The sequence below is a fragment of the Vulpes vulpes genome, chromosome 13, assembly GCF_048418805.1.
Source record: "Vulpes vulpes isolate BD-2025 chromosome 13, VulVul3, whole genome shotgun sequence".
Lineage (NCBI taxonomy): Eukaryota > Metazoa > Chordata > Mammalia > Carnivora > Canidae > Vulpes > Vulpes vulpes.
The window spans coordinates 62868910-62880327 of record NC_132792.1 but is presented as its reverse complement, the minus strand read 5'-3'; the positions used below and the strand labels follow the sequence as shown (position 1 = coordinate 62880327).

At 35.7% G+C, this 11418-nt stretch overlaps 1 protein-coding gene across 1 annotated transcript in view; it reads right to left on the bottom strand.

The window, feature by feature from the left end:
• Positions 1–1202: 1202 nt before the first annotated feature.
• Positions 1203–11418, bottom strand: part of PPP1R42 (protein phosphatase 1 regulatory subunit 42) — a 41914-nt gene continuing 31698 nt past the window's right edge. The window contains exons 6-7 of the mRNA XM_072734596.1: positions 5980–6097; positions 1203–1797 (exon numbers count right to left, since the gene is read on the bottom strand). Of these exons, the coding sequence (XP_072590697.1) occupies positions 1643–1797; positions 5980–6097 (273 nt within the window). The 3' untranslated portion in view covers positions 1203–1642. The remainder of the gene's footprint in view (positions 1798–5979; positions 6098–11418) is intronic.

Sequence of the window (11418 nt, the reverse complement as noted above, 5' to 3'; positions counted from 1 at the left end):
TAAATGGGATTGTTTTCTTAATTTACTTTTCAGATAGTTTATTACTGTATTTATACTGCTTTAAAAATTGCTTTTGTTTGTTTTGTTGTTGTTTTGTTTAAAAATTTATTTGTAGGTATTTTTTCTTTTTTGTGTATTGTAAATGGGATTGTTTTCTTAATTTACTTTTCAGATAGTTTATTACTGTATTTATAGTGCTTTAAAAATTGCTTTTGTTAATTGTTACTGGTAACATTACATTATGAAGAAATCAATGAGGATTTTTTTATCAATAAGGATTTTATTGAGAAAAATGACTGTAATTTTTTAAAATTATAAACCTTAAGGCACATTATAATTGTCTTGTTGAATTTCGTTGCAGAAGTTAAAAATAAATTAACCGAATTGTTTTCTGAAGTAGGAAGAATCTTGAAAATCTATTAAGATGAAGGAAACTACATTATTTTTAGAATAAGTTCAGTTTTTGGGTGAGGTATTGAATTCTATGAATACTTCAGTATTAATGAGATACTTTTGTATCTTTGGTATTATACTGAAAATATGTAAAATACTAGAATCCTTACCGTGTGTCTGGTTTTGCCCTTCAAAGCCAGCCAGGGATAAACAGAGGAGAAGAAATGCTGCCTGACCATTTAATAGATTTCAGATCTTGGAAAATTCACATTGCTGGCATAGTGTCATCATTCATGGGTATACTGTCAATTCAGAAAGTCCCACTCTTTGAAATGATTTCCCACAGTTTATATGTAATGCACATGATATAGCAAAATCATCAGAGCTCCATGCCTTTCAGCCTCTGCTTCTCCTCACCTCAACTTCCTTGTTTTGGAGCAGCAGAGCTCCTAGGATACGGTATCCATGCATAAAGCCTCACTACACTATTACAATTTCTTTTTCCCTATTCCCTGGCCTAATCCCTTTCTATGATCCCATCCCATTAACCTTGAAACAGAAAGACCGTTAGCATTCAAACACTGTCATGGAACAGAGGAAGAGGTTCATTCCAAAGTTGTGGATTATAGAATCTGTGAAGAAGGAATTCTAGGATGCTCCCAAATATGATAGAGATAATCGTTATATGTTCTACTTGGCTGGATTAGTTAGTCAAGGAAAGTTGACTTTCCTTTGTATTGTAACCTTAAGCATATTATAATGAAAATATTCAAGTGTTAGGGCATGTACATAAGAAAGCAGACAGGCCACAGAGTATAGGCCACAGATGTGGTTGTCATACATTTTTATTTTGTATTCTGATGGAAAATGTGATTTTTGCACTGCTAAACAAATACACTAGTGACTTAGGTTTCACAATTTACATAGCTGATTGTTGTTTCACCATTTGCATAATTAATATCATGCACTTTGCCAGATAAAAAATTATATATTTTCTCCCACCCTCATGTCTCTGTTTTCATAGCTGATGCAAACTCAATATGAACCAAAAACAGCTTTTGTTGATAGTAGTTACCATTTTCATATGTAAACATTACAGGTAAAATTTCCTAGGAACTATAAATAAGTTTAAAAAATCTTAAATCAAAAATCTTAACAAATACCTCTTATTTCTTGGCATTTTTGTTGTTGTTGTTGTTGTTGTTGTTGTTGTTGTTGAGGAGAATATTCCTCTGTTAGAAGTGGTCAACTAATGAATGACAGTCTGCTTACTTGTGTGTGAGTTACTTGCATCTTCAGTTTGACTATTCCTTTTCTTGCTGATTTTCTTGGCATCTTTGGATGCTTTCCAATTTATTAGGAATTGTCTTTCCATGTTTCTAATTTCTTTTCCATCAAGAAATTCTATAGAAAAGTATATATGTTAAGAAATGTAATATATAAATATATAGATAATATACATATATATGTCATATATATATGTATATGTATTTCTGGTTTAAGGCATATGAACTTAAATTATACCAGAGGCTGAAATAAATACCTTTTAAAAATTATCTTATTTACACAGCTTCTTTGTTTTTACTGAGCTTTTACTTCTTTTTAATTATTTTTTTCTGATTTCAAAAAGAATATGTGCTTATTATAAACAACTGAAACATGGTAGAAAAAACATAAAAAGACTCTATAATTACTATCCATAACTCTCCTTCCCATCACTGACAAAGATAATCACTGTAAACGATTTGATATATGGTTTTCCTTCTAGGGTCACATGTAAATTATATTGTTATTTTTAAAAACAAAAATGTTGGGCAGCCCTGGTGGCGCAGTGGTTTGGCGCTGCCTGCAGCGTGGGGTGTGATCCTGGGGATCCAGGATCGAGTCCCACATTGGGCTTCCTGCATGGAGCCTGCTTCTCCCTCTGCCTGTGTCTCTGCCTCTTTCTCTCTGTGTCTATGAATAAATAAATAAAATCTTAAAAAAAGTCATATTCAACAGAAATTAGATATTATCTGTTCATTTCCATATTATAGTTGTTCTTAGGAAAAAACAAAATGTTTTTTAACAATGTTTTTTTAACAAAACAAATGTTTTATGTTAAGGTGAATAAGAAATTTTATACATTTAGCATGGTATTATAAAAGTACATACATTAACAATGCTTGTTATATTCTAGGCTTAACCAACTGAGCCACCCAGGGGCTGCTATTATATCTTAGGATATAGGATATGGTAGGGACAACCCACAAAACTGGTCTCTTGGTTTTGTTTCAGCCATATTTATATTTTGTGTCTCTAAAAACTGTTTTGAAAACTGAGCATCTTAAATTACACAGAATAATTTTTATATGCTGTAAGATATTTGGAAAATACAAAAAAGTGGGAAAAGAAAAAAATTAATATTGCTTGTGTTCTACAACCAAAAATAATCACTAAAACCCATTAACAGTATATTTTTTAACTTTTTTTGTTTTCTATGTGTGTATATTATATAAAGTTGGAATTCTCTATTTTCATAGCATTGTCTTAATTTTTATTGCTATATTGTGATGATTTTATTGTATCTTTCTTTAAACGCAAATTTTTAATGGTTGATAGTATTTAATTATATTTGCCTATATACTGCATATACTATAAAATATTAAACTATTCCCTTATAGGACACTTTGTACTATATGTAATCACATGAATACAGGTGGCCTTCATTTGATAAAAAAGACTTTTTTTTTTAAGGTTTTATTTATTTATTCACGAGAGAGGCAGAGACACAGGCAGAGGGAGAAGCATGCTCCCCACAGGGAGCCTGATGTGGGACCCGATCCCGGATCCTGGGAATAATGCCCTGAGCCAAAGGCAGACACTCAGCAGCTGAGCCACCCAGGCATCCCAAGACTATCTCTTTCTAACAAAATTTGCTGTATAGAGGTTTTTTTAAGTAAATATGTATTTTCTCTCATCATCCATGTAATGTCTTCCAGTGGATCCCAGAGTAAGAAAAGAATGTAGTAAAAATTTTTAAATCATGTTCTTACAGGGTGACAGTATCCTCACACTGATTGCACTACTGAAATTATTAATAAATATGATGCATAATATTGTAAGATCCTAAGTACAAAATAAATGAAACTGGAAATATAAACTAGAACCATAAACTCTAGAAGTATAATTGTTTCTACATCTTTTCTCATATATTTCTTTTAACTGAAATTAGTACTCTCCAAATTATAATGTAAGAAATTGGCTAACTGTTCTATTATCAAGCATTTTCATCCTTAAAGCTTTATATTAAAAGTCATTCTTTTATGCTTAGTTTTCCCAGCCACTTGGATTTATTGGTATCTTTCCAAATGTGTTTTTATCAGTAATTGTATAATTTGTTAGTGCATTTTTGCGTGTAATATGTGTAAATCAATACATATTTTAAAAATCTGGTATAAAGATAAGGAATAAAAATCCAAATCTTTTACCATCATCCCTTTTCCCTCATGTTTATGTTTCAGACAGAGCCTGAGAAATGACTGTGCCTCAGTAAGCCTGATTTCATCCTTTAGCAAATGATCGTGTAGCTCAGGAGAGGAAGCCAGATAATGGGCATAAGATCAGAGACCTCTGAGATTTGTTTTAATGAATTGTTCTCAACACAAAATTTGTTTCCACTCAGGCTAAGTAAACCAAATGTGTGGCTTGTTATTCTGTTTGGTGAGACCTGAGTTACTTACAAAACAACTTTCTACAGTCCTTATTGGGATACATCAAACGAAGTCCTCAATTCACTTTTTGTTTTTTGTTTTTGCATTTAAGAAAAAAGGACATGAAAATAATGGGACACCTTGGATGCCTCAGTGGTTGAGCGTCTGTCTTTGGCTCAGAGCATCATCCCGAGGTCCTAGGATCAAGTCCCGCATCAGGCTCTCTGCAGGGATCCTGCTTCTCCCTCTGCCTGTATCTCTGCCTCTCTGTGTCTCTTACAAATAAATAAACAAAAATCTCTAAAAAATAAAAAGAAAGGGCAGCCCTGGTGGCCCAGCGGTTTAGCGCTGCCTTCGGCCCGGGGTATGATCCTGGAGATCCAGGCTCCCTGCATGCAGCCTGCTTCTCCCTCTGCCTGTGTCTCTGCCTCTCTCTCTCTCTCTCTGTGAGTCTGTCATGAATAAATAAAATAATAAAATAAAATAAAATAAATTTAAAAAGATACATTTAAAACAAAGGGAAAATAAGACAAGCTAGAACCAAAGAGAAAACACTGAAGGGACATATATACCAAAGTGCTAACAGATTTATGGTGGAATTATGAATGATATAATTTTATTTTCTATATTTTTATAAGAAATGTATATTAATTTTAGGGGTGACTGGCTGGCTCATTTGGTGAAACATGTGACTTGATCTCAGGATTGGGAGTTCAAGCCCCACTCTGGGTATGGAACCTACTTAAAATTAAAAAATATATATATGTATTAATCTTATAATCACAAAATATGTTTAGAAAAGATTTATTTTTGCAAAAATTGACTAAATCCTATTTATTTGCAGATCAGTACCTTAGCTCCACATCCTTTACTACATCACCTACAGTACTTCCCAGAAATGGTTTCATGAACATAGGAAGATTCTTAATCATCTAACATTAGTTATATTTACTCTGCTGCCTAAGGAAAGTGAACTAATATTGTTGTGTATGGTGGGCAGGAAGGGAAGGAGATGGAGAGTTGGGGGAATGTGCATTGCAGATTCATCTGTACAACTTATAAAAAATACACATGATTGTTCTGGTGTATTCTCTATTTCCTTCCCTTGGCTAGGGATCAGGGGTGGCAAGCAGGGTGTGACCTTTGCATATGTATTTTGAGAAATCTTGGATTTTTCTGATAAAGTCTTTGTCAGCCTCTCCCTCTCCCCAAAGAACCACTGCACTGGCATACTGATTAATTAAGGTTTACAACAGCTATGAGCTTTGAAATGTTTTTGCCATGCATTAGTTTTTATACTCAAGTATAGCATGTCATAGAATTTCAGATATAGGAAACTCTTTAATGAATCTCCTTTGTGAGAAGGAAGTGTTTGTATCTCTGATGTTTTATAACTTGGCCCGTGTTGAAGAGCTGTGGTCCATTACCCCCAGTATAGTGCATAATCAGGGTGTTATTATTTCTAAGGATCTCATAAAGGGCCTCCCTACCTTATTCCCCTTTCAAATGAAAGGAACCCTGTATGTGTCTAGAGCAATTGTCAAGCAATGAAAACTTTGATTAATTTTATCTACGGATCCAAGAACTAAAGAGTCTCTTGGGATCTTCAGAGGATTTGTGCCAATGAGAATTTGACAAAAGGTCAGCAAGTTCTATACATTTTTAAAGAAAGGGTATGTGGTGCCTTAATTATTTCTGAACAACAGATATTTTTCATGGTTTTTTTTTCTTAATTTTAACTTGCTTTCATTTAAAATATTGAATTTAAAGTTGACCGTGTTTGTAGATTCAGACATCATATTCTTATTTTTTAAGGCTTGCTGTTAATTAACTAAAACGTTTAACCAGGTCTCTTTCTCTAAGAAAATTATATTAATATAATATAAATGTATACCTAGTGACTTGGACACCAGTATCAGTCTGTCTCTGTATTTGGGTTTGAGACAAACAGGATTTCCATTTAGATCCATTTTCCACAGCTTCATCAATTTGTTCAGTAAAAATTCCAAGTCCTATCAAGAAGAAAAAGCAAAACACAAATATTTCATAATCATCAGCATTTCTTTCATATGAGTTAAACTGTTTTTAAAGTTAATTACTGCTTTTCTAGCTCTAATTACTGCTTTTCTACGTACTTAGAAGGTGTACCATAAAACTTTTTTGGATAAAATGGTCTTTACTACTAATTGATCTTGTACACATCTAGAGGAATAAACTAATCTTTAGAATAAGGTGGTGAGGGGACACCTGGGTGGCTCAGTGGTTGAGCGTCTGCCTTTGGCTCAGAGCATGATCCCAGAGTCCCGGAATCGAGACCCACATCAGGTTCCCTGCAGGGAGCCTGCTTCTCCCTCTGCCGGTGTCTCTGCCTCTCTTTGTGTGTCTCTCATGAATAAATAAAATCTTTTAAAAAAGAGAGAGAATATGGTGGTGAGGACTACAAAGTTAATGAAAATTCTGGAGAATAGCAGCAGGCAAACACCTATGATTCTTCCATTTGTTCTCCTTTAAGCCAAGACCAAAATTATAGGATATAAGGGACAATTAAGAAATACAAGGTATAGATTAATTAATAATGTTCTTAATTGCAAAGCTGAAAGCAATTAGCAATGCATTGCTTGGTATTTTTATTCCCAGTATCATTTCCACACCTTTAAGCTTGATACTGGGGCGCCTAGGTGGCTCCGTGGTTGAGCGTCTGTCTTTGGCTCAGGTCCTGGTCCCGGGGTCCTGGGATCGAGTCCCACATTGGGCTCCCCACAGGGAGCCTGCTTCTCCCTCTGCCTATGTCTCTGCCTCTCTCTGTGTGTCTCTCCTGAATAAATAAATAAAATTAAAAAAAAAATAAAGCTTGATACCTTTCAGCCTTGCATATCTTATTTGTATCTCCCATCTTATTCTTTGCTTAATCCATGTTTATTGTTACTTAAATATTTCATTTTTCCATTTTTGTGAAAATTTCTTTTGATAAGACTGCATTTATCCTTTAGATTTTAGAAAATCATTTTCTTATTTATTTTTGTTTTTTTTAGAGAGGTTGGGGAAGGACAGAGGGACAAGGAGAGAGAGAATCTTAAGCAGGCTCCACACCTAGTGTGGAGCCCAATGTGGGGCTTGATGTCACAAGCCTGAGATCATGATCTGAGCCTAAAGCAAGAGTTGGACATTTAATTGATTGAGCCACCTAGGCACCCCGGAAAATCGTTTTTGTTTTTTTGTTTGTTTTTACTGTGAGCTGTGACAACAGTTCCCTTCCACATATTAAAAATGCCCACAAGGGGCACCTAGCTGGCTTAGTTGGTGGAGTATGTGACTCTTGACCCCACAGTAGTGAGTTTAAGCCCCTTGTTGGGCATAGAATTTACATGAAAAAAATTCCTGCAAAATTCTGTCATATCATGGAAGTAACAAATGTGGAATATCCAGATATATGCCTCTACCTACATGAGGGAATGGTGTTTTAGGGGACTAAACACAAGGACAGCTGGGTGGCTGTCTAGGACCCACTACAGAGCATCTGGTAGTAGTTTTCTTAATCTTCTTGAGACCAATGTCTTCCTACATAAAATGGTAAAAATATTTCAGTTCTAGGGATCCCTTGGTGGTGCAGCGGTTTAGCGCCTGCCTTTGGCCCAGGGCGCGATCCTGGAGACCCGGGATCGAATCCCACATTGGGCTCCCGGTGCATGGAGCCTGCTTCTCCCTCTGCCTGTGTCTCTACCTCTCTCTCTCTCTGTGTGACTATCATAAAAAAAAAATATATATATATATATATATATATACATATATATATATTTCAGTTCTATCTACTTCATTATTCAACAAAATACTTATTGATTCATGGTCTCAGTTCTGCACTAGACTCTGAGTTATCCAAATAAATAATTTGTGAAAAATTTATTGGAGTTTTTTTAAAAATACAATCCCAGCCTTCCTGGCATTATTGCAAGTCTGTGTCTTCATGTATAAAGTGTGAATAGTTAGGATTAGTTGTTGTGGCATATGAAGTGCCTGGAACAAAGAAGTTTTTTTTTTTTTTTGAACAAATAAGTTAAGTAATATGTTAATTCTCTTTTTGTCTGCCCTACCACCCCTCAGCTAATAACTTCTTAATTTTGGTCAGTAGAGAGCAAAAATTATTGTAAGAAAGAATAAGCTTCTGACTTAGTAGTTGATTTCTTATAAGAAAGCTTTCTTCAAAAGTTTTAACTTCATCCTTCAGTATTGGAGCTAGATTATGCCCCGTCCGCAGCATTTGTTCAGCAGCATTTGATACAGCCATGATTATTTTATATCGGAATTTCACTGTATTTCTCTTAGTCTAAGAAACTTTAAGGAAGGAATTGTGCATTGCATTTTGTAGTGTTGAATGTTACGCCCATCGTCCAAAAGTTCAGTAATAACAATAATAAGAAAATCTTAAATTTATATAGATAAAAAGAATCCCGTAGAGTTTTGTTAATTGTTCCTCGCTTGATAAATGACCCGCGACACACTCCCTCCAGTGTATGTTTATTTAAGACTAAACTAATCCTGTGCTGAAATATGATTACCCGTTGGATACGCTCTGGTAGTTCATTGCCTTCCTGTCTTTAATAAAATGCTTTCGCTGTCCTGCCCTTCAGTGTTACTATAGGGAGCAGACACTTTTCTGGACAGTCTCTGTTTGATAAATGATCATGTCATGCTATCACTTAGAGGAGTGCTGCAAAATACTGAAGAGCTGATTCTATTTCCCATGCAGGGCTGGTGCCCAAGGTCCTGTATAGGCGCCTGCAGTAACTGGCAGTGCTTGCTCTACAATTAATGATGGTCACTGATGAACCTGTATTTGACCAGCATGCTCCAATCTTTATTGGAAATGTCTGGTCCAACTGTCCTAACTAAATCTAAAGACAGCCATTTGTCATCCTCCTGACTGCTTGTCATCATCTGCCTGGGAAAAATCTATAATTTTTGGCTTGTTTCTGACTAAACTGTAGAGTGAATAAATTTATCTTTGGGTTACTCTGCTTGTCAGGATCAATATTGAGCAGAGGTTGAATAAATTAGAAACTGGAAAAACATGACAGGCCATAGTGGTTTGTTCGTTTGTGTCTTATAAATCAAATACTTAGTTTATCTAAGAGGCAAGCACATCAAATTTTTTGTTTCCACCATTCATTCTGAAGATGCTCTACCTCATGATAAATGGTCATCAGAAAACCAATGAAGTAAATCACTAATATATCTGACTGTGAAATGAACTTTTCAGATCATTTTATTGATTTATCAAACTTTGTAGACATAAAAACTATAGGTAAAGATGATTTTTCTAATGTTACTGTTCTTTCAAGTTTTTACACATTTTTGTATCCATGATATTATATGGCTTTATCTGTCATCAAGGCATATAATGTTGGCCCTAGTGAAGTTCATGGCTCATCACCTGCTTGTCGAAATGGAAGTTTTATTGTAAATGGCCAGTGAGGTTTTAATATTTTAATACATTGATGTATACTTATTTAAAGGAGTTATGGGGAAAAATGCAAAGAAGTGTTAATCAAAAGTAAATGTCCTTTAAACTGGAGCCCATTTAAACTCTGAAATAGGGCAGCCCCGGTGGCTCAGTGGTTTGGTGCCACCTTCATCCCGGGGTATGATTCTGGAGACCTAGGATCGAGTCCCACATCGGACTCCCTGCATGGAGCCTGCTTCTCCCTCTGCCTGTGTCTCTGCCTCTCTCTCTGTCTCTCATGAATAAATAAAATAAAATCTTTTAAAAAAAATAAACTATGGAATATTGTTTGGCGTAAAACCTCTCTTTCTCCTTCTCAGCAGTTGCCTTTGCTATCAGTTTTATTGGAGAGAACTGGGTCATTGCCCACAGAATTTTCTCAGTTTTCTGCCTTTGGTCTCACACTTCTTCCAGCCCTCTTTCCTATTTTTTATCAGCAAAGAAAGAGCCACACCTCTTTTTTTCAAGTTATTCAGCCCTCTTGATCTTTTCCCTTCTCTTTTTGGGATCTTCTTTCTCTTGGGTTTCCATTTCCAATCTCTCCCTCTCCTATGGCTTTTATCCTATCTCTTACCTACTATCGCTACACTTCTTCAAAGAGTAATACAGAGCAGTGTTTCTTAAATGTTTATGTGCTTAAGAATCACCTCAGGATCTCATTTATTAAATGCGGGCTCTGATATGTTTGGTCTGGAGCAGAAGCTGAGATTCCGCATTTCTGATGCTGATGTTCCTGGTCCTAGGACCACATTTGGAGTTATAAGGGTCTAGGCCACTGACTGTGCTTCCCAACCTTCTGAATAGGCTTTGTTCACTGAATGAGGCACTGCTAACCTCGTCACTAGCTATACATTTCCAATCTCAGACTTTTTCAGTTTCACTTCTTTGGAGCATCTTACCTTACCATCCCTAATGGCTTTGTGATTCCACATTTTTGCAGGCTCCCAAATCCTGAATGAATCTCTGACCCCACAAGTAACACACTTCTGACCATGGAAATCCCCAATGTATTAACAAGCTGTTTTATAAAAGTTGCTTTTGAGACTAGAGAAAACATTTCATAAAAAAGAGCTATACTGGGTGGACTGTTGCCTGAGTTGGCCCATGGAAACAATGTATTTAGTTGAGAAAAAGCCCAAGGAATATCTGTGCAGTGACTGTGCTATAAAACTTCTCCAAGTGCATCATCATGTTTCCTGAGCATAGTTTCCTAGAGAAAATAGGAGCAGGTAGTGGCAGACACTCGGGTTTCATCAATTCACTTGCTTCCTTTTCTATAATCTACATTTATTCCTTTCAAACTTGTTTCCTTCCCTGGATCACAGCAAACTACAAAATCATGGCTAGAAAAGCAATTGTCTAATCCACCATGATCTCCATTTATGTGCAGTTCATTTATAGAAAAGGAATAGCTACGTTGATGAAAATAGTAAAATATCTGTTATACTGAGGAAGGAAGGGTCATCTGTACATGACAGGAAGAACCAGATTTTATGGGAAACTACATTGAACATTTCCATATACTCTTTCCTCCCATATCTAGGCAGTCTCATTCATGATGGCAGTTTAAGTGATCACATAATCAATATGCTGAAGATACCCACATTCTTCTGTCCATTGAACTCTGGCCTTATATATCCAATTTTCCATGTAATATTTTCTCTGGAACACTACAAAGGCACCTCAAACTCTACATGACCAAAAGTCATGATCTTCTCTCTCTCCCCTGAACCCAACTCTTGAGTTTCCTATTTTCTGTTGTGCAAGGTAGAAGCCAGAGAATCATTATTGACCTCTGCCTCTCTTTGATGCTCCATATTTCCAACTCACTACCAA